This window comes from Coturnix japonica, chromosome 2 (assembly GCF_054131305.1).
Source record: "Coturnix japonica strain WE chromosome 2, WE-NBRP24, whole genome shotgun sequence".
NCBI classification, from domain to species: domain Eukaryota; kingdom Metazoa; phylum Chordata; class Aves; order Galliformes; family Phasianidae; genus Coturnix; species Coturnix japonica.
The window spans coordinates 80,494,213-80,519,114 of record NC_140664.1 but is presented as its reverse complement, the minus strand read 5'-3'; the positions used below and the strand labels follow the sequence as shown (position 1 = coordinate 80,519,114).

At 34.2% G+C, this 24,902-nt stretch overlaps 1 protein-coding gene across 6 annotated transcripts in view; it reads right to left on the bottom strand.

Moving 5' to 3' along the window:
* Window positions 1–24,902, bottom strand: part of CDH9 (cadherin 9) — a 94,183-nt gene that overhangs the window by 54,708 nt on the left and 14,573 nt on the right. For 5 of the 6 annotated variants that reach the window (XM_085537809.1, XM_085537810.1, XM_015854463.3 and 2 more), the window contains exon 2: window positions 9,069–9,383. In XM_085537809.1, coding sequence (XP_085393935.1) covers window positions 9,069–9,299 — 231 coding nt within the window. In that variant the 5' untranslated portion in view covers window positions 9,300–9,383. The remainder of the gene's footprint in view (window positions 1–9,068; window positions 9,384–24,902) is intronic. The other variant, XM_085537811.1, reaches the window with a different exon arrangement.

Below are 24,902 nucleotides of genomic sequence, written 5' to 3'. Positions count from 1 at the left end.
GTCTTCTTTTCCCCCAGGCTGAACAGACTCAGGTTACTCAGTCTTCCTCATACAGGAGATGCTCCAGGCCCTTCATTATCTTTCTAGATTTCCACTGGACTACTTCTGGGAGATCCCTGTCTGTAATTCCCTCCAAATTTTTGTGGTTGTTGTTTTCAAAAACTAATGACTTAAAGGATCCTTAGTCTCAGCATTTTATATTCAGACGCTGCAGTGGTAGAAACAGAATGTAAACAAATACTTTCTGTATTTTACTTTACATTTGTTAGTTCAGTTCTATTAGTCAGCTACCCAGCTGGTTGCATTTGAAGGTTTGATGCTCTGTTACCAATTGGTACTTGAGTGATTATTCATCACAAATGTTTATTAAAAAGAAAAATATGCTTACGTCTATAGTCCCTGTAAGAACTATAAGGAAAGTGCAATTTTTAAAGTTCATGTAAGTACATGTGACATTTTTAACAGTTTGATACAGTGTGAATGCTACTTGAGCTACATAAATGTTGGAAAAAAAGAACTTTCTTATTTAAAAAAAAAAAAAGTCATTCTCAATATATAGAAAGTAAACATATTTCTGCTCTTAATAACAAGTACCTAGCAACAGATAAAACATAAATGGATAACATCAGCAATTAGAAATTTTACATTAGATAAAATTATTTTATGACTGCTTGTCTGGAAATAAACCACTATATATATCACTTAACTTTTCTGTGCTTGTCATTTTTATGTATTAGGAAAAGTTAAAACAACCATTTACATCATAAATCCAAATATTTCAAATATTTGGTTTTGTTGTCATCTTCATTTTTGGATGGTAGGGAGAAAATTTACTCAGAGAGTGGCAATGCAGTGGAACAGGTTGCCCAGAGAGATTGTGGATGCCCTATCCCTGGAGACATTCAAGGCCAGGCTGGATGTGGCTCTGGGTATCCTGGTCTACTGGTTGGCGACCCTGCCCATGACAAGGGATTGAAACTAGATGATCTTTGAGGTCCTTTTCAACCCAGGTCATTCTGAGATTCTATAATTAGTTCTCTACAGAGAGAGGTGAGATTCGGAAACAGGCAGCCCAGAGGGACTGTGGATGCTCCATTCCTGGAGGCATTCAAGACAAGGTTGGATGGGGCCCTGGTCTAGGACCAGGTCTGGAGGTTGGTGGCCCTACCTGTTGCAGGGGGGGTGGGTCTTTGTCGGGGTAGATTTAACTGTGAGCAAGTCACCAAAGAGCTTATCAGACTCTTTGGTAGACCTTATCACTGTGAAACCCTGGAAGACCAGACGCTGAGACAAGAGCAAGCAGTGTCTGTTTGCTTCTAAGGCTGGACAGGAGGTTCCATTGATATGCATTGTTAATCTTGTTATTCTTAAGGAACCGTTCATCCTTTATCAGTGCTGTTTAGGAGAAGCTGGGACCAATTAACTGATTAGAAGAACTGTTAGAGGAACAGGTATGTCTTGTTTGTAATTGAATGCTATATAAGATGTATGCTGAACACAATAAAGACACACTATCCTGATGCTACACGAAACTAAGAGAGCTCTCTAACCTGACTGAGTGCTGACAGGTTTTAGCAGTCCTTGGAGTTCCTTCCAGTCCAAGGAAGAAGCCCGTGATGGCTGAGGTTAGCTGCTTTGGAGCTGTCCTGGACAGAACTGCAGTGACTGATCACAAGGTACAGTGGGGTTTGGTTGGTCCCTTCATTCAGGGAGCCCCAAGGTAACAGAAGTTGAGCAGCTCTTGTGAGAGTGGTTGACATGACATGGGCATTGCTAGGGCAATAGCTCTGCATCCATGCCCCCCTGCCTAAAAGTAGCTTCAGGGAGCTGGGACAGAGAGGAGGAGTCAGGGTGTGTGAACCACGTGTGCTGTTCAAACATGGAGAACCTGTAAGCCACCCATTCAAGGGACTACACAGTGAGGAAGGTTGTTATCATTGTGAAGCAAGTGATAATTGTGGGGATTAACGGCCTGGTAAGGTGCAAAGGCAGTGCCAGCACTACAGCAGAAGGGCAGAGTTGATCTGTTACATCCCTTTAAGGCTACTCTAATAGTGCTAGTGAGTCTGCTGGTTTGCCATGGTTGCACTTTGGTGGAAGGCTACTGCCAGGAACAGTGTGGAGACCCAGACTGAAATCCCATGCACACATGAAAGGAGGGCTGTGGCCAAGAAAAATGTCGAGACCCAGACTGAGGTCCCCAAAACAACATGCTAGTGCATGGGTCTCTGGCTGTAGTCAGTGTCAGAGCCGGGCCTTTGCAGTGCTAGGTGAGAGAGACAGCACTTGTGTAAGATACAACCAAAGTGACTTACTCAGCCTTGTAGTTTACCTGAAAGAGATGTGGAGAGGCTGAGGAGCATAAGGGAATGAGAGAGAGAGAAAGATAGTAGTGCCAGTCTCTATTGGTCCTGAGATCTTGGCAGCCAGCTGAGGCTCCACATGGAGAATGTCTCGCCCTGCTGCCTAGCAAATAGGTGATAGAGGGGAACCAGCAGGCAGGCAGGTGAAAGCAAGAATCAAGAAAATAGGGGCCCTTCATGAAGATTAAGTATCCTAGGCCTTGGGGAGTGTCAGAAGAATAGGTCTAGTGGGACATGTCGACATTGCTGATACAGCTGGGATAGCACAGCTGAGACTATAGCTAAGACAATACAGCTGGAATGGAAAGGTAGCCAAAGAAACTGGCTTTGACTGACTGAGTAGAGGAGCTGGGTCGAAGTAACCTGAGGAAGACTTCTGACTTCATCCCAACGACCACCGGAGCGAGACCCCCACTACAGACTGTGCACGGGTCAGAAGGAGGGACAGCATGTAAATGAGTTCCCAGATAAACAATGAATATGTTAATGATTTCTCGGAAATTTTATGAATATGTATATGCTTGGTCTATAACTTTCCAATGCTTCTGTCCATTGATGCACATGATTGGAGGAATTATCCCCCATGTGCCCAGTGCTGAATAAACGCATACCTGCTTTATAACCTATCTCTGGTTATAGAGTCTGATTTCCGCACATCACAGGGTTCCTGCTGCAGTGAGCCCCCTGTCCCCTCCTCCCCTTAGCAACAACAATGAAGAACTGAGGGGTGTGGAGTAATGGCAAAAGGTCCCTACTTGGTGATGCAGGCACAACAGCCCAGATATTCCGCTGCCTCCCCAGCTCCCCCTGCAGAACAGGTACAGTGCTCTGCAGGGACAACTCTATAGTGGTGATAATGATGGTTCCCCCCATTTGGCGGTGTCACCAAAGTCAAGCCGGACCAAACATTAAAATCTCATCGGGAAATTCTATGGTTCTGTGATTCTATGATTCATTTTCATTGTGTGCCCTTACATGTTCTTCAAGTCAGTTCTCCCCAGTCCAGCTTTTGATCAAGTAACCATTTAATTTATGGCCTTTGAAATGGAATTCCAGAACTATTTTGTAAAACTATATATATATATATATATATATATATATATATATATATAACTATATATAAAACTATATATATATAAGACTACTCAGATATATAGATGTTCTGAGGAAAAGCATGTTTACAATAAGCGTAATAGACAATTACAATTTTAAAGTGGAAAACATAAAGAAAATAGTACATAAGGTAAAAATTAATTAAAATTTTAATTAAACTTCTTCTTTAGTATCTGAAAATAATTTTATGGCAGGATTTGGCTAAAATTTTGTTCTTTTAGCTGAACCATTCCTTCCAAAAAGTTATTTGAGATTTTTTTTTTTTATTTTTATTTTTATTTTTTTTTAAGTTCTACAATTTGAAAATAGGCAAACTGGTGTAATTTATCCTAACATTTCTTCTTTGGAAGTGGAGAATATATAGTTACAGTTTCTCTTCAGTTCAAGCTAACATAAATTTAATACTGTCAGTCTGATATTAATTTTCTCACACTCCCCATTTGGAAAAAAATAAAAAATAAAAAACAAAATGGTTTAATGGATAACATTTGTAATTGGCATACTTGTCCCTGAAATGTGAAGCAATCTTGGGAGGAATTCATAACTTCTGGCATGTTCATGGAGGCCATAATGATTTCTTACACCTTTTATTACCCTTTGCTGTGTAGAAATAGAAAAGAGTGATTTCAGGTGAGTTACCTGACCAGAATCTGAGAGAGCAGAAGTTAGCCTACTGTGTTTGTGTTGCTCCGGTGATACATACAGGGAGGATTTGACCTCTTCAGCTCACAAGAGAACACAGATTCCTTTTCTTATTGATATTCAGCATAATGTTAAACTGAGTGATTATGTTCACCAATACATTTTTCTCCTTCTACAAGAATGAAATGTGTGATGATTCCTTCAGTGGACAGGAACTGATGTATCAGATACATACAGGAAGAAAAGCCTTGCTGCTCTGAGAGTCATTAACAGTTTTTCTATTTATCTTCAAGTTGACTATACACAGGCCTTTCTCCAACAGGCAAGGTGTTTTACAATACCACTATGTGACAGTCAAATTAGCCTTTCTATGTAGCCACATATTGATTTGCTCTGATGAGTTTTTCTCTCTTTTTTATTACTAGACAGGCAGATATCAGTAAAACACAGCATAGACAAAACATTTCCCCATTTCAGAATTGCTCCCATAAATTCCATAATCCATGGAATAAATATGCAGCATCATGGAAAGTAACTTGATAAATACATTTTCTTCACCCTCCCACCTTTTTTTTTTTTTTTTTTTTTTTTTTTTTTTTAACAGAGTAAATGATATCCTGATAACAAGTAATTATAGGTCTGCCAATTAATTATAGTTAATTAATGATAATTAATGAATGTAATAAGAAGCTAGGTCTATCGTGGCAAGTCCCTGAGCCAGCTGGAGCTCTGAAGCACACCTGCATAACTCTTTTAACATAAGGACCAAGAGGCTTCTAAGCTCAGAAAATCTAGTTTTTATTAAAGTGAAAATGTTATTTCAAAAGGCAAGTGAAAGTTACTATCAGAGACAGCAGAGAATTCCATCCAACATGTCCACATGGCTTTACATAGTCTCCTTTTTTTTTTTTTTTTTTTTTTTCCCCCAGCTTTCATTTTAGTTACTCTCATTTTATTTTAGTACACTCTCAATCCAAACAAAAGCTTTTTATAAAAATTTCTTCAAATCTTTGTTTTAAATGATAGCTTTGACTTTAAATATTTGACTGATCACTGTTGCAATGAAGGTGACCTCATGTCAACACAAAGGTGACCAGGTCATTGGGTGGCATTTGTCTTAAATAAACAGATATCAACAACTGTATGGATCAGCTAGTGTTATAAATGTCTCTCCTTGACTCCCTTAAAAGAGTGTAAATGTTTCTCTGATTGAGGAAGACCCACATGAGGATAGGAATGTGTGGCACAGGCCAACAAAGAGTATAACAAAGAGAAATTAAACAAATTAAACAACTATTAAAAGAGTTTTTTAAGTGAACAATGAGGCTGAGTGTACTTCAGTTCAGATAATCTTCTAGAGACAGAAGATGCCCAGCATCATGATGATGATGAAAAAAAATCCATTTTTATATTTAATATCGCACTCTCCGCATAGAAATCTAAAAATAATGTGGCCAAGGAATATGGGACTCTTACTGTTTTGTAGCGCACGCTAGATGCGGCATTCTTAGAATGTTCACAGTGAATTCTTTCCTCATGTGGATTATGCTTCTGAATGGTTATAAGTCAGCAACATATAATTGTTTTCTTTGAAACATATTATACTGTTAAGTTAAAGGATGGTAAAGTAACATGCTGTTTTTAACAGCACTTAGGTTCTGTACTGAATGCAACAATTTTTGAAAGGATAGTGTTACGATGAATCCATAATGAACTGGAGGACACATTTGGAACACACAGCGCTTCTGTATGTTTTCTCATCTAAGAATAGGTGATTTATCAAATTGATTCTGTTGAAGGAAAATAACAAATTCTTTGAATAAATCTTTATGGATTAAATGCATATGTTGATTGGAGACAAATAAAAATACAAATTTTTATATTCTAAAGGCAACATCAAGATAGATTTCAATATATAGATAAAAATATTTATGCAATAAATCAAGACACAGCTAAGTGGGTTACGCCTTCAGATCACAAGCTTTTTTTCACAGACACAGGCAGAAACAAAGTATAGCCAAGGCTGTCACAACTTTACTGAGAGGACATGAACAACAATGGAGATAATGAGAGTAAGGGCTTCATTGATTCATTTTTCTTTCTTTTCAATGACATTAAAAAAGGAAAAGAAACAAATAGATGCATATATAATGAGGCAATTGAGTGAAATTTAATTTTTAAGTCTGATGAATGTGGTAGTGTAGCAAGACTTCCTGTGAGGTTATATGAAGTACTTTTCATTTTCTCTCTTTTCTTGTAACTCAGACTACAATAGTAAAGAAAGTAACTTACAATAATATCTGAATACTTGCAAATTAAGGGCAGACTGCAATTAATAAATGGTTGCATTCAAACAGATACTGAAACCAGCACACCAAAAGTGAGTTTTCATTAGCTTTTTCTTTATAATTTTTACTAAGACATGTAGGAAAATGTCATGAATCAAACTCATTTGTTAACTGGTGGTAGAGCAGAGATTTTTTTTTTAGAGTTTGCATCCAATTAAAATGGTTCTTATGACATGTGAAGCTCTGTTTGTTTATTTTTATGAAATTTATTAAATGGGAGGTTATTCCCATTAGTTAATTTTGAGCAATGTTAGTTCTTTTTGATTTGCATTTCCCCCTTTAATATGAAAAATAAAAGTTCTTTTTCTTTTGGGTGGTGTCAAAAACGTTGTTATTGTTCTCCTTTTAGTTTTTGGGATAGATATACATTTTAAAAGTTTTGTATTCTGTAGTTCAACATTGCTCTCACATAGATTGCATGAAACTTCACAGATTACCTATCCTTCAACCGTCTTTGATTAGCTAACTGTATGTTCTATGCAGAAAAAGACTAGCTTTCACATGAGAACATAATTGAGTGATTTAATAAAAGGAAGAAAAATCTCATCTCTTGAAATCTTTTATGCATATTTTTGCAAACCATAAAGAACTGTATTTTCCAAAATTGTTGATGGTTTTGGTTAAGTCTGTTTCTTCCCACCTAGGGATATTTCATAATGACTACAGTTAAAGATGTGAGATATCTGACATTTTGCACATCTGAAGCACATTTATTGCGATCAGTTACCACACTTGCTGGTATCCATTTTATGTCACCTATCACCATTACCACTGCTTCTGTCCAAAAGCAGTAACTGGGAACATAAGCTCTCCTCTAGCTGTTCAGAGTCCATTAAGACCATGCCACCTGCTTTAGCAATCTCTGAGCTATCCTTCAGCTTTGCAAAGAGCTGGTTTTGTCATCTGCTTTCTTAGTAGATCTGACCTCTTTTTGAGTTACTTCTTGTCATAGGGTGAAGCCTGTCTCTAAGCATCACTCAGATAAATGAGACCATGATTACATCTGCCAGCTTCAACTTCTTAGACTACTCTTGTATGTGCAAGAAAGTAACAAAAAACAAACAAACAAACAAACAAAAAAGGCTACCTCCCAACTTCCAGGGATCTCAGACAAGTTAGGGCTTAGTACAAGGTAGAACAGTATAAATAAAAGCCAGAGAAATACTAACCTGAGATTACTTTTTAGGAGTTGCTGTGTATGCCATGTAGTAGGGTAAATGTGATCTAATTCAAATATAATAGCTGTATTTTTATGCCACTAAGGACAATCATGACCATTTTGTTACAACATGAACTACACTAAATTCAATGCCATGTCTGTGAAACACAGGATGATGTTTGTGGTGTTTTCTGTTAGAAAATCACTAATGCTGCCCCTTCCTCACGGCCTCCATACAAGATTTTGTGGAGAAATGTAAACAATCTCAACATGCTCTCTATATTGTAATAAATACATCATCTCAGATATTTATACTGCTTTATGGACATGTTTTCTTTCTTGAACTCAGATATGTCAATAAGGTCCAATGGCTGTTAGTTAGTTTGGAAGGACTGCAGGGCAAATTAGCACCTGATTCAATATACCGTGTAGACTTACACTGAGTAATTTTCCTTGTGTGAAACAAAGATATTGATAACAGTCTTTAGGTAAGCCTAATTTATTTTAGATTTAGAATGAATAGATGGTCTGAAGTCCATTCATCTATAGTAGTGTGTCCAGAAAAATAAACTCTTACATTTGCTATTTACTTTTCCTCTACAAGAAACTTCTATGTTAACAAAAAGTATTTATTTGAGTAGAGGTAGAACTTTTATGAAGATCTCTATTATTTTGCCCCTTATTTGTAAGCTTATTCTGTAATGTACTTCCAAACAATATTTTATTTTAGAAATTACACAATCAGTTTACCCTTTATTGAAGATCCATTCACTTATACCACATCTTCCTATGTTTTTCACTGATAAATATATCTAGCAATAGGATTATTTGGAATTATCTTATTTCTACTTATTACAACAGAATAATGTGAGTATAGTGTTAGTATAAGTGGGGTCAGAATCGAGTTCATAGTTATAATTATAGTTGGCTTCTCTGACATTTCTCCCATAATAAAGCTTTTCCAGATGATCCTACCTCACATGGTTAGAGGTGCTAACAAATGTTCAAAAACAGTTTGCAGTCTTTTAATTAAAAATGTCTCAATTCACATGGTAGTTAGGCACCAGAAAATATGACAGCTACGTGACAACCCTTGCTAAGTGAGAGCACTATGAATGAATGACAGAAGCTGGAATTAACATTTATTATTTATTACAGTTTTAAGATGAACATTTCCTTAGTTTGCAAGTCATTCTTGGTGGTTACTCTAAGTTAATATCAAGATTGTACAATTACACCAGAACACGAGGCAAGTCTGTTGATGGTGGACACCACAAAGGACTAGAAATATGGAAACGCTTGAGCTGTGTTGTATCAGGAAAGACAGAACTTTGAAGAGCTAGAATTCAGAACACTGCATCATAAAAAACAAAGAGAGGGAGGGGAAATACCAAGGTTGTCACATGCACCACCTGTAAACAATCCCTTAAACACAGGACTTACCTTACCCACATATTGAGTATCTGGACCTGTGTACTCTTCCAGCAAGAAAAATTGATTCCACATCCATCCACGCTTGGTACGATGCAGTGTTTTTCCATCATTCTCTGACAGTCTTGTTATCCTTTCACTGTGTGAGTGCTTGTTAGTCCTTTTTTGTGATGGCATCATATGAATAGCATGAAGCATAGAGCTCCAAAGCAAAACTGTCAAGAAGGAATAAGCCTTCATCATTTACAGAGGTTCTATTAGACTCCACTTCTGCAATAATTCACCAGACAAAATTCTGAAATGTTATATTCCTCTTGGAAATAGGACCTAGGGAATGGAGAAAAGTATTTGAGTAAATTGCAGTCTACCAGTAGCCTAGTGATCAAGACAACAACTCATGCAAATAACATAAAACAGTATGAATAAAAGGTAGTTGTGTATTTGAACCTTTTCTTGAGACAATTACATACAAGAATTAGAGTTTAAATTCAAGTCCTTTGATGCTTCTCCCTCTTCCATTACACCTTCTCGCACTACAGATACATAGACAGTAATGTAAGAAGTTACTTGAGGAAAATGCCTTTTGGTCAGAAAAGTTTAGCTACCAGTTGCTTCTTTAAACATTAAAAAAAACTCATGTAGTAAGAAAACTTGTAATCTAATCTCTTCCACCTTGGTCTGATGGAATCCTCTCTTATTATCTGCAAGTCTGAATTTTCTCTTATTTCATAAACAAGAATTCTCCCTATTGCTGAATGTCTAGAGAATACACTTCAGTTTCTGCACAAAGGAGAAAATGATAGAAAATGAAAATTAAAGTATTGTTGATGACTTCAACAGGCTTCTTTACAAAAGCTAGTTAGAAAAGTTTGTTTTCGTATTAATTCTGTTGAGGTTAACAAAATTCAACTTTTGGGTCAGAATCCTGTATGTACTATGTATTTATCTTTTCTTTCAGAAACAAATGGTAAATTTCATGACATAGAATACTGTTATTATTAATTCCTACATAGATACTGATATTTTCTGTAAAAGTTTGTAAATACAGCTTAATCAAAATCTTTTTTTTCTTACTGTTTTGTTTTTTGTTCTTGTTTGAAATGGAATAGTCTTGATTTGGCAATGCAAGTGAGATTCCTGAGGTCACAGTCTCTTTGATAACCTGAGGCACCAGTAAAACCTGCTTTATTTTTCAGATATCCTTACCTGAGCTGTGATGTGTATTACAGGAAAACTAGTTAAACAACTCAGCACCTAAAGTAAAGGTTACACCGGGAATCTAGTTCATGGACAGTGATAGTGACAAGAAAGCACAACACCCAGAAATTTTAGAATACTGAAATTCTAAAATTTGCCATAATGTATACACTCATTTTCTTTCAAAACTCTACTTTAACTGAAGCTACCTTTACTTTTTAAAAATGATTTTATTTGGGGGATGAAGATGTTTTGGTTTTTATATGGGAATTTATGGAAATAGATTTTTTTTTATTTTTTATTTTTTTAATGAAAATTATCTATCAGTTTAGAGCCAAAGTTATTTAACAAGAAAATATTTAATGAATAATATTCTAAATACTTTAATGATTTCATAGATAAAGTTGTGCCCTTGTGTGGAGTTCTCCATAAAATTGTGATATTCTTTGAGGTCTCAGGATCTTAACTGTCAATTTGAAAGAAAGATCAAAGTCTTAGAATTTTAGTAACTTCAAACAGATTTATCTTAGCAAGAAGTGAGAGCTTAGAATATTTATCACTCCCTAATATCATGTTCAAAATCAAACTACAAAAAAAAAAAAATCAATTTAATAGGTGTCAAATTTATGCAGAAGATAATGGATATAATACAGGAAAACTTTTATTTTATTTTGCTTTGTTTTAATTGAAGAATCAGAGAGCAAAGTAAATTCTACTTACATAAAATCCTGCACATGCACCCTGTATGTACATCTTGGCACACATTATTGGATGTGTTTTCTTTGAATTCTGTAGGTATACTCAAAATCTTGTTTCTATCTTTCATTGTCTAATATGTTCCTGTTGAGTGTGCAAGGACAGAAGGGAACTCTCCTGCTGCTAATTTAATGTCAGTAATTTTTGATATTGTGAAATGATTCACGTTAGATACATTATATGATTACCCTGTTCTATGCTTATTCCACAAAGATCAAATGAGATTGATAAAATAAACCAACAAATAATAATGATAATAAAAGAAAGAAAAAACAAAACAAACTAACTAACAACAACAACAAAAAAACACAACAGGACAATATTATGTTCAATCTTTTATCCTGATTTTAAATGCCTAAATTGAGTTATTCTGATTCCCTGTATAGCATAAATACTTTTTAATCACTGAATATTACCACTTATCAGTGTAGCACATAAAACATGGTTGTTTGGATCACCAAGTACACCACCCACCAGAGGCAGATTTCATGGCCTCTTCAGACTCTGCAAGTGTATGCTTAAGGTATTATACAATAGTAGTAAAGAGCAACAGCAGCTAATTTGAAAATACTCTATATGATGAGCTGATATACTGGTTTGTAAAATGTCTCACAAATTTCCTGTCTTAACCTTGGAAACACTGCTTGATTTGACTTGAGACAGTGCTTACTCTTTCAGGGCTGTGTTATATGATTTATTTGTTAGATTGCAGTTCAAGGATTCATGTTACATACATTCTAAAATACAAAAAGTGCAAATATTCATATTGATCAAATTTTGAATTTGATTGCTTTTGGTTTGGATTTGAATGATATGCTGAAACTTAAATAAATATTATGGCTTTATATACTTACAGTGATTACTGATAAATTTCTCTAATTTCTTGGAGTTTATTAGCTCTTCTACATTAAAAAATAATATAGCAAACATCTGAAAGAACCTAAGTATTTGGCAAAAATTAAATACATAGTTAACCTGGAAAGCAAAAAATCCTACAATATATATTTTACAAAACTCCAAAGTTTTGGAAGACTACTGTGAAGCATATGCCATTGAAGAGCATAAAATATATTTCTTCCTCTGAAGTCATTAGTCATAATTCAAAACTAGAAAAAATTAACACTCCAATTTATTATTATTATTATTATTATTATTATTATTATTATTATTATTATTATTATTATTATTATATTTTATTTTTTAACAGTACTGGGGGAAAGATTATGAACATCAATATATGAAGGCTGCTCTGAAAGTATTGCCTTCTATTTTATTACATCCACAATATTAGAGATGGATATAGGTGTTATGGCAGTGGAGGTTGAACCTCCCCACCAAGATCTATTACATTTTACTGCTTTCATTACATTTTATGGCAGATGGGTGTTACAAAGAACTCCCCCATGTGGAAAAAAATGGCACCCACTGACATTTGCTGAATGTTTATGTCTGTGGATGTGAGCACAGTGATGTGGTAGGTGACGTATTTCAGCAGTGATGACAGAGACAGTGGCTCACCTTCGCTGGTGCAAAGTTTAACAGTTCTGAAGTACATAGACTCTTGCTTACCACTGGTGAATACGGCGGTGACTATGTTGAAAAATAAAACATTTAGTAACTGAGAATTTTCTCTATTAAATACTGTTATTATACTCTTTGTATCTGTTTTACTTTTTATGGAAATAAATCAGAGGCTCGATTTTCAGAGTAGCCTGTATTTTCAGGTAGTCATTTGGAGATGTGTGATTGCATGTTTAATTGTGGGATAGTCTCAAATAGAAATAACATAGAAAAATTCAGTTGTTTCATTTTTGCTGTTTCAAAATGAAACATTTAATTTCCTCAAAATCCCCACCCAAAATCAACATGCCATAGCCATTCCAATGCATTAGATTTATATGCTACTCTTTTCATTGTATTCCAAGGAATGATTTATGCATTTTGTCTCAGCCAGCTCTTCAAATGAGTTAGGTGGTACATTTGAAAAATTAAGTAGGTGTACTGTTAGGCTGAAATGAGAATTTCCTAGTGCAATCTGAAAAAGTAAGAGTTGATGCCCAAGGGGCCACAATTTGTAGTGCACAGGTACTCTAAATACACTATACAGAACTATTTATTTGCAAATACCAGACTTACGACAAGGGATTTCTTGCCGAAGTAATGTCGGTTCCCGTACTTCAATGTGGTTTTCTGTGTAGTGCTGCCCTCTACTGATTACCTCGCTAATTAACAGAAGGACTAACTGCTCATCAAGTTCAACGAAAGTCTGATTTTGAAATGACTAACAAACACATAAATAAATAGAGACTGTTCTTTCCCATAGTAGGATGTTTTAGCTGTAAAGAGAGATTTATTCGTCCAGATGATTCTGGATCTGCTAAACATTACAGCAATTACATTTCTTCTAAGAGGAGAAAATATGTCTGAAACCAGAGAGCAGAATTTTAATAGGTTTTGTTCTCAGTAACTGGTTGAAATTATATGCATAATATTTATTGCTTCACTTCTGCTTCTACTATTTACACAATACTACAGTTAATTCATTGTTCATGTTAAATAGAGTTTTGTTGGTTTTTTTTTTTCTTTGTAGGTACACTGGAAACTTCCTTGAGCTATTCCCATGCTAAACATGGATTAGACTGTGGAGAATTTCAGTGTTTCCTCACTCAGCAAATCAGAGCATCTGAGTGGATGTGATTTTTACATTTTGAGGGACCCATGGTGGCTACCTGGAATTACTACAGTCTCTCCTTGCAGGAAGAACTCTGATATCAGAATCCTACAAGAGTTTTTAGATAAATGAATTATGTCTGTGTAGAAGATTCTCCTGCGCACATTAGCAACAGGAAAAAAAAAAAAAAAAAAAAAAAAAAAAAAAAGTATATTTTAAAGTCCTTTTGAAAGTAAAATATTCTATTTAGATTCATCAGGTGCAGTGTGCAATAAGCCCTGCTGGGATCAATAGCAAGGATTTGTTAGCAATGATGCCAATTTAAATGTTTCTATAGCAATTGCCATGGTAATGTTTTTAATTAGTGCAACACAGTCGCTCACAAGCATGACATGAAGAAAGGCTAACCTTCAACAACTTGATAATGTATCCCACATCAGCTTATTTCATTTGCTAATAGTGAAGTAAAAATTTGTTTTTAAAGACATGGGCTGCAGTGCTCATTTATATCCAAAAATAGCAGAGTAGTGCAGCAGAAGCACTTTGTATTGCTCTCACCAGGTTTTAAATAGAAGGGATGCAACTGTATTCACAATGATTCATACAATCTGTAAAACTAAGATACGTATTTAAACAGAATATAGCAAGTGTGAATCTTCTGTAGCCTGTATGTGTTGTAGTATCTTCATTTATTTTGGCTGCATTTCTTCTGCAAACAAATTATCTGAACATACCTAGGTCACTCTGAAAGTAATGCCTCCTTTTATTTCTATGGAAACTATAGAAGATACAAAGAGTATAATAATACTATTTGATAGAGCAAATTCTCAGCTACAAAGCATACTTTTCAACATAGTCACCACTTTTAGTTATACATTTTTGCTACTCATGAATAAGAACCTGCATGCTGTACTTTTGTAAATCTGCATGGCTGTAAGGAACATGACACTGTCATCGCTACTGAAACGCACACACCACCTACTATGCTCACATCCACTGTCTGGCCTCTATAAATGTTCAGTCAGCATCAGTGAAAGCCAGTGGATGCTATTTGTTCAATGTAGAGGAATTCATTGACAAACCTCTGCTTCATACACATTGCCATATCAGACACCATTCTTTCAGAATGCCCCTCTACTGTCATCTGTCACACAGCAATAAAATGTAACAGAATATTGGCAGGAGGTTCAACCTCTGCTGCCATATCACCAGCATCTGCCTCTGATGCCGTGGGCTGATATAATAAAGGAGGAGGTATTACTTTCAGAATAACCCTCACAGCTTTAATCTATGGAGTCTGAATACCAAGAGCAGTGAAGCTGTACTAACACAGGCTTCACTATAAACTGCACATGGTCACCAATAATATCAAGACTTACCTACAGGGCTAGATCTGTGCCACTTCTGTTTCAGTTATATTTCTTTCCTGACTAACTAAAGACTGATGAGGTATGTGTGTACATCTCCTTCCAAATGCAGCAGTCAAATGATTTCTGATTCCAATTATCCTATATAAATAAATGGACTCTGGATGCATCAGTAATAACTAACTTCTAAAAATCATCTTCCTAATTTTTCTCTTTTTCTCTCTTCATAAGTAAAGTTAGGGTTGGGTGCAGCACTGGAGAGATGAAAAAAAAATAAAAACAAAAAAAAAAATCAGTGTGCATCTTCACTATAACCACCTGCTGCTGAACCTGCTGGAATGAAGAAAGGTGTTTTCATTTATTTCTAGGAGGACTGAAATATGTTATGAGGGATCTCAAACACAGAAGGGACAGATCCTGGAGTGATGAACACTTATTTTCCCAACACTTTATTAGCGGAATTTCAGAACAGCTTTCCAGCAGAAAATTTTTCCAGAAAACTGCTCAAGATAGATGTTTATACCTTGGACGCTACTGTTTCCTGAGCTATGTTTATCAGGGAGTCACATGAACATAAATAAAGTTTTAGAGAATATCAATTGATAACAATTGATATTGGAATAATTGATTTAACACCTGTTGGTAAGTGAATACATGGTTTATCCATGCATCCTTAGAAATGTTTATCTTTCTGTTCCCAGCCTCTTAGGAACATACTTTGGAGATTCTAGACCAAATGCAGCCAGGGCTTGAGTCAACCTCCGTATCACACAGTGAGAAAATGCTAGTCCCATGAGTGGATAAGCCTGGCAGGAGAATGCCTTGATTTACGTTTGCCCAATCCCCACTGGCAGTGTCTCAAGCAGACACAGCTCTGTATTGAGCAACTCTCCCTGGGCAGTGAAATATGATCTGCACTTCTTTTCTGGATGGAAATGAAGCACTGCCGGGCCTCTTTCTCCCCACCCATACTCCTGTCTGTTAGTGAATGAAACTTGCTGCACTTCCGACCCATCCTGTGTAAGAGTCTCTTACTTATAAACAATGGTATTCAATCAGGTTGAAAAGCGACTTTAAAAACCTATACTCCAGAGGCAGCAGCTCACTGGGATTTCAAAAGCAAAAGATGAGTTTTCACATTAAAAAAAAATAATAATAAAATAAAAAATAGAAGACTATTTTTCTCCTATAATGATCATTTCTACAGGACCAGCTTTTCATCAACACAAGGGAACCTAAGAAATATAACACTTGCAAACCCTTTACACAAGGCCCTTTGAAGATCTTTCTTTGATCTTTAGTATTGATTTTGCTCCACAGGGAACACATTTTACTCTTATCATATAATGAAACTGCATTATATGTTTTTATATCACACCTTATTTACAAATACAACACATTCATGATTTTTAAAGAATAGCCTTGAGAAACAGGAGAAAAAATAAATACTGTCATCAAAGCAATGCTCTTCTTTATGCTTCTCCTCTGGAATTGCCTATTTTTGTGACACAACAAGTCCTTTCATTCATAAACCAGTTGTCTGTGCTTTAATATTGACACCTTGCACCATTTAAAGCTTTTTTTTTTTTTTTTCTTTTTTTTTTCATAAGCAGCTTAGACTTCTGTCTGCCTGACACAAAATAGAGAAATATCTGGAGGTGTAAGCCCATTTTTTCTAGACACATTGATTCAAATCAGACTTCCTACATTAAGCAGATGAGATTCACCTATGGTAGAATGGTTAATGATGGGACGCAGTTACCAGCAATCCTGATAACTGGGACTACATTCTTTTGTCAAATTCCTCTTTCTTGCAGCTTGTTACACAGCTCTTACTCCAGTCACACAGCTAGGTTCTAATGAAGCATTCAGAGATTCTATATCAGATGCCTCCTACCACTTCTTATCTCCCCAGCATAGCATGTAGCAGGATAAGAACTTGCTACATTTACCAAATCTGCAGCTTGTATAATAGCCCAAGAGGCTGTAATAAGCCAGAATTTATTGGAATACGGACATTTTCAAGATAGTACCTCAAATAAAATTTTAAAATACTAATCTTTTTTTTTTTTTTTTTTTTTTCAGTTTATGTATATTTGAGTCATTAGAAATTGTTCATATAGGGAAGGATAGTGAAAAACAGATGCAGTTATTTCCTGCAAGGTGATATATATTCACATATGTGAACTGGGGAAAAAAACAAAAACAAAAAAAAACTGCTGACCAGCTAAAGGTAGCTAGCAGATTTGGAGTGGTAATTGCAGCCTGTTGTTGTGTCCTGCCCAAACAAATGAAGCAGCTGCTGAATGCCGTCATTTATCGGAGCTCAGAACCCTTTCTACACTTCTGCTGTCTCCAAGGGGAATGTAAAATCAAGAAAAGTCAAATTATCTGAGACTTTGTGCACAGAAATAATGCATAGATTTAACATTACTTTTGCCATTTATTATCTCAGTCTGAAAGGAACCTGACACAGCTGAGATCTGAGACTGGATTATCAAAACAAGTAGTCTACAGTATCTACAAGTGTTATTTCTACCATTTAAGCAAGGAAGAGTGATCTCAGAAGCATTAAGTATTATGACTTCTCTATGTCTGAATCTCATTCTTAAAAAACAACAACAACAACAAAAAACAAAAACAAAAAAACAAAACAAAACAAAAAAACAAAAAAAACCAAACAACCAAACAGAAAAAACTATCCACCATATCCCCAAAAAGGAACAGAATCCCTTTTCCCTTATATCTCATTTGATACCATTAATGAAAGAAAAATATAAAACATGAGTAAATTCTTGGCAGGTGTAATAAGGTATTGCTTATCCTCTTAGCATCTCTTAGCATCCTGACAGTCCAAAATCTTTTCAAGAAGTATGATGGACATCCACGGTAGTATAAAAACAGGGAGAAATATATCATGATTTTTTTTCTCCATTTTCCTGGTATCCAGATATTAGGTATTTAGTAATTCAAATGAATAGACTTTATCACTACTTTCTGCATCTCTGCTTTGTATTTGTGTAACCTCCTAAGAGACACAACATTGTGCAGCAAGGAGAATAGTGGTTCAACAATCTACTGTGAGATGAACCAGATCTTTTTTGTTTGATTTTAAACAAGTTGAATGATGGCTTCATTATACAACTAGACCTATCGTTGTAGGCCATGATGAATAGTCATTTGCTCTTCATTGTCTTTGCCATTAATGAGTGTATCAATATGTATCAAATTCTCAGTCCAAGATGAAAAGTTTGGGAATGCTGGTTTGATCATTCCATGTTGGGAAGCCATGCCATACATCTTGTTGCACCTTTCACCCTTCCCTGAATTTCTTTATATTTTATGTTAAGCCGTTTGAGATGGGAGAGTTTTATTTATTGCAATACTCAACGTGGAGGAGCTTCAGGAATATAGAAACAGTCAATCACATTCTTTATGTAGTATTGTTTGTTTACTTTGATGGCTGAAGAGATCTGTTATTATCTATCATCTGGGCATTAATCCAGATGAGAATAGTCAGACTTTAAGTGTATATAGTCAGATTTTAAATGTAAAATCTGGGGTTAGTATATGTGTGGCTTTATGTAACTTCATAATTTTATCATAGATTCATCATCCATTATTTTGGTGTTCAATCTCTGTATTGCACAGGCAGCAACTTTACTGAAAAATTACTATAGTTATTAAATTGTTGTCAGGTAAAGACCAGATGATGTAGCAAAGCTGGAACATTTACTTTGTTCAGGTCATCTACAAGAAATCAGTCTTGGTCATCATACAGAGCTATGAGTTTTCTCGGGGACTGCCTGTTACTACAGCCATAGTTGTTTTAGGGAGGGACTGTGAAAACAGTGAAATGGCACGGACAATTGCATTACAGAAGTTGATTTCCTTGCCATGTGAAATATATTAGCATAGTCAAAGCTATAAAAACAGTTTGTGAACCTTTGCAAAGCCTCTTCATCTTTATTACACTGAATGTCACAAAATTTTTCACCTTGGTATTTGAACCTGTTTTCAGTTTATTTACATGTTGAGTAGTGCTGGCTCCAGTACAGATCCCCATGGAACAACACAGCAGACCTTATTTCAGTGTGAAAACCAATTATTTACTTCTTCCTGCTGGTTCTTGTCATTTAATCAATTACTAATACATGCAAAGGCCTTCACTTCCAGCTCATGGATTCTTAAGCGCCTTTGGTGAGTGACCCTGTCAAAGGCCTACTAGGAGCAGAACAGGAACATATCAAAGAGATCAGTTATCCATGCACTTGATAATACTTCTGCAATAGCTCTGAGAAGCCAGACTACATTTTCCACTGACTTTTCAGTACTACATCATGTTCACCAGCTATATGCTTTGTAAGAGTTGCTGTTAGTTTCTCCATCAGACTTTGTCCTTGATAGAACTTAAACTGCTTTTTAAAATTGGGCGCTGTATTTGACATACTGAAACCCTCAAGAGTCAGGGAAGATGTCGTATAAGATTATAAGGTAGAAGTTGTCCACAAAATTCCTAAGCATATTTCAGTTTTTAATTGTAGGAATTTTTTAAGGTATTCTCTAGTGAAATTATAAGAATGACATTGTGTAGATATTTGGCAGTGGATGTTGGTATTGAGGGCCTGTTTTTGTTGTTGTTGTTTTGTTTTGTTTGGTTTTTTTTTTGTTTTAGTTGTAGTGAAGTCCCTTCCTGATATTTGTTTTGTTTTGTAAAAGTTTGTGCATTTTCCAAAGAAACAGTAACCTAAATGTCATCAACTAAATTTCTCACTGTGCTTGATTCTTACAGACAAGACCAACCAGCCCATCAAGAAATCTGATAAAATCTCACAGTTTGGCTTCTATTTTCAGTTTAATACGGCAATTTTGATTACTTCCAGTTTTAAAGCCCTCCGAGGAAAAAAATCTCTCTAAAATTAATCTATTGATCTCCTCCCTTCCTCTCCCCTTCACTTCCCTTCTCTGGAAAAATAAATAAATATATAAATAAATAAATAAAAACCAAGATTCTCAGTAGTATTTCTTGAATTTGACCATTTGTTCAAATTTGTTCCACAGCTTTCGTGTGATTTGACATTGCTATAATGATAGACAATTCTAGAAGATTACACACCCATCTGGATATGGGTCTAAAATAGGGGAAAATGTCATCTGCACATGTATTTAATCACTTCTGATAAGACATCATTTGTTATTGAAAATACCAACTGTTTTACTATTTAGTTCCTTTGATTTGGCAGTCGGAGAAAAGTAGCTAGTTTATATCAGCTAGCTTTCAAATGATATGATATGTTTCCTTTGGTAAATTAGGAACCATAGTTGAGAGTTAAACAGTCTGTATCCTATAATGAGAAAATTTTCATGTGATTTATTTGGATTAATTCAAAATACACACAGTACTTTTCAGATAATATTATAGGATTACTCTCTACATCTTCCTGCCTTTTTTGTTGAAATTCGGTACAAAAGATGAAATATTGAGTAAGATTCCAGTTTCTGAGAAGGGAAAAAAAAAAAAATAAAAATAATAATAATAAAGTATGTCTGAAAAGAGTTGAAATAGCAAAGCATATGAAAACGTAGAGTTATGTCATCCATTCTAGTACAGATGCTTTGCATGAAATGTCAGGATAGCATCAATCGTTAAAATTCATTTCTCTCACAAACTTAAAATATCTACATCTTTCTCCATTCTTTCTCACATTTTTAAAAGATGAAAGAAGAGAATATGAGAGTATGAGTGAATTTATAGCCCTGTATCATACTGCCACAACAATTCTAGCTTCACAGAAAACAAATTAGCACAAATTTATATTGAGGAAAAAGTGCAAAGGTGACTTTCAGGGTTGTGTATGTTGGGTCAGGTTTCTCTCTACTACTTTACTGCTAATATATTATGTGCAATGCAAACAAAGTTATGTTGCCTACAAATGAATTTTGTCCCATTTCTTTTTACCTTTGAAAACATCACAACAGCAAATTTTGATGCCGCTTTATAGTAGGACTGTTAGTGCACAGCAGCAGCTAATGAAATATTTTAAATGGTATTCTCAATAAAGTTAGATTACTCTTCTTGTTGTTGTTCACTGAATGTAATGTACCTTTATCTAAATCTGGTTATTAGAATGCTAATTTTTTAATAAAGAGTAACTGCTAGCAATATATAAAATGAGTAATGATCCTTTATGGTGAAAAACAACTGTCCTATTAGTTAACACAGTTCTTCTTGAAAGTTAATTTTGGATACTGTGAAGGCAAATATGCTGCCATGGTGTAATTAGGGTGGTCATCATAATGTAAAAATTTGAAAATACTTGATATAAATCCAATTGTTTATTTGTGTATCCCAATATCTTAATGAATGTTGACAGATTCCTATTTTGAGAAAAAGGAGGAGACAAAAAAGTAATGAAGAATAATTAATTTATATACACCTGCTTAAACAACTATGTTTTATATAAGGATAATAAGAAAGCAATAGGAATGAATATGACTGAAATAAAATCTGCCTTCTTGCTGACATAGCTGAAGTCATTGAATAATGCTACTGAATTTTTCATGAAGACTTTTTGCCAAAAATTCTATTTCTAGTTGACTCAGCACAGTATGCATGGAGACATGGAGAAAATTGAATTAGTTGTACAATATGGAATTATACCTACATATTAATGTAGAAAAGTAGTACCAGAACTTGGAAAAGTAAAATTTAGATTCAGAATGAAGCATAACTATGTCCATTAAGCCAATAGTTTTAACTACTTTTACGTAAGAAAAATTTTTAATTATGAATATTGATGCTCCATCAGTGTTCATTGTTCCACACTGGTACATTTTAACACTGTTGTTTTTTTGTTTTGTTTTGTTTCATTTCTTTGTTTGTTTGCTTTTCTTTTTAACTTATTCTATAGCTGTATGTGTTTTAGTTCTTCAAGGATATGTTCCAAAATTTCTTATAATCAATGTATATAATTCGCTAGACTTTCAACTAGAATCAACAGTCATGTGGAAAATTTTTAAAAAAGAAGCCAGTAATAGTTTTATTTTTTACTTTTATTTCCCAACAATGTAGAAATAATGTAGGAATAAGATCTGATTCTTTCCAGTCACTTATTTAAAAGTAAGCTAGCTTAGCTTTTCCTAAGTACAGTTCTCCCTCATTTTGTATTAATAACAAAACTAAAATAAAGATCAGTCCATAAGAGAATTTTCTTATATTCTTATTTATACTGATGGACTAATGTTTAACATTTTTTTTAAACTATCATTGTTGCAGCCCTAACTGGGAAATGTGTCTTTATTTTTAGAATGTATAGATTCTGCATCTATAGTATAATTTACATCTCACAAGAATTGTACAAAATCTGACTTTATTCATTAAATTTATTGCTGTTAAGTAGGGAGTGAAAGTGAAAAGTGAAAGACATACGTTTTTTGTTTTGTTTTGTTTTTAAATATTTGAACATTATGAGTGTTCCTAGTACTGAATAGTAGATGTGTGCTATCCAAAAGAGGGAGCCATAGTATTATACTGCATCATTTTGCTTTATGAGGTGTTGAAACTGATTAGCTTCTTTTACTCCTTTTCCATGGACTTCAAGATGCTGCTAGCTCTGAGTTTTTTGTTGTTCTTTTTATGTGAAAAAGCAATATAGGTCAGGACTAGATCATGCATCCTAATAATATTACTTGAGCTGACTAAAACAGTTTAATAAAGTCATATATGCTTAAACAAGATAAAAGTACATTGTCAGAGTTGTTTCTCTTGTTTTTGGTTCCACCAGATGCTTACATAACAATTTTGAGGAAGGAGCTTAATTTCTCTGAATTCATTTACTATCTTATAAACTGGAAAATAAAATAAAATAAAATAAAATAAAATAAAATAAAATAAAATAAAATAAAATAAAATAAAATAAAATCTAAAATTATCAAAGAATAGATACGATGTAAGTTTTTCTGGTAAAGAAGAAAAGTGAAAGGCACAAGTGAAAGGAGAAGACAGAGGAGAGAATAGAGGATATAAACACTTGAGAATAAAAAGCTACAGGAAAGAAGTATGAATGTTCTTCAGAGGAGAATTGTTTAAAATTAGGTGAAAATACCATTTATAGCTCGTATTTGGTAGATAACATTTGGTTGCTGTCTAGAACCTGTTTTTTGTTACTCAGCTCGAAAATTAGATTCAACTCTTTCTCAGAGGTGACGAGTACCAGCGAATTCAGAAATTAAAAAGAGATTTATAAATGCTCAGATGCTCTAAAAACTGTTTATTTTTCCCAGGGTCAGTTGTTTCATGTATTTTGATGTCCACATATGATTTTTTTTGTCTCTAGATGTTTAATCATCAGCTATATGATAGTAGTACTTTCTTTTTGTGTTTTGAAAGTCTCTGCTACTTTTTGTAGAACTTCAGATAACAAGTTTGGGAAAAAGAATTATTCCCCAAAATTTGAACTTACCACATTGATATCTGAAGTGCCTAATAATGTAATAATACATTATGCAGGTAAGTTTTAGGAAAACTCCTAATTTATCGATGTTATAATAAGTTTTAAGAATGGATCCAGTGAAAAGTACTGGAGGACTGATCTTTTTTTTTTTTTTTTTTTTTTTTCCTTTTTCTTTTTTTCTTTTTTTCTTTTCTCTTTTTTTTCTTTGTTTTATTTTTATTTATTTTTTAAAATCAACCATTTTAATCAAGCACATATAGAATAAACATTCCACCTTTTTCCTTTTATTACTTAAAACAGTCCAGTGCACAAAGCATATAGGCAGATACTTCTTCCCTGTGAAATTCTCTGGAGAGTTTTTGCTTACTCCCTTTACAGCATGAGATAAATTTGTGTTATAATATGCATTGTTGGAACAGCTTTTGACTTACCCATCTAAAAATCTGCTCTCTCTCTCTCTCTATATATATATAAAACTAAAAGTAGAAAAAATATAGAATTGTTTGTAGCTGCTTATGTCCACAAAATAATTATTTGCAGTCTTTCACATTCCATGATAAAATTCACAAGGATTTTTTTAAAGTACTTTCAAAAGAGAAATTCCTTAGTAGATATATTTTAAAATTTGTTCTCTTCAGTTTTAATATCAGCATTTCCTGAAGCACTTTCCATTTCATTCTTATTGTGACATGCTACACCTTATTAGTTAATATGAATCAAATAAAAAACCACTTTGATTTAATTACTGAAAGCTTTGTTACATACTACAAAATAAAAATGTCTTAATTTCCATATTGGACTCTACTCCCAATTGTGTTACAATGAAATTTTATAATGTTTCACAGAAGTTTAGTTAATCAAATCAAAGTTTTAATCAGCTGCCATTAAGTCATCTTAAAAGAAAAGATGAACTAGAGGTTAAACCTGTTTCTTGACCTTTATGTTCCATTTCCCTTGATGAATATATATAATAAAATACACCTACTAACACTAGCTTGTAATTTTTGAAATTCTAACAGGTAATGCACTGAAAATATATGTGAAATTTATTTGATTGTGAGTTCTTTTATTGTAATTATAAATACAAGTTCCTACTTCAGTTTTATTTTTATTTTCTGTATTCCTCATTGGCATTTCTAATAATGGTAATTTATTGTTGTTGCTGTTTCTATTTATATTCACTGAAATTATTTCATGTGCCATCAGGCTAACTTTGAATATTCTATTTTCAAACCAAACCAAAAACATTTGTAGAAGTTTTAATCTATTTTTATTTTAATCATGCTACTCCTCTGCTATATGTGTTATATTTCAAATTACAATTTGTACTTAATTAGCTTGTTTTAATCTGCACCTATACTAAAATAAAAAGTGTCCTTAAAAAAAACTACTTATTAGATGG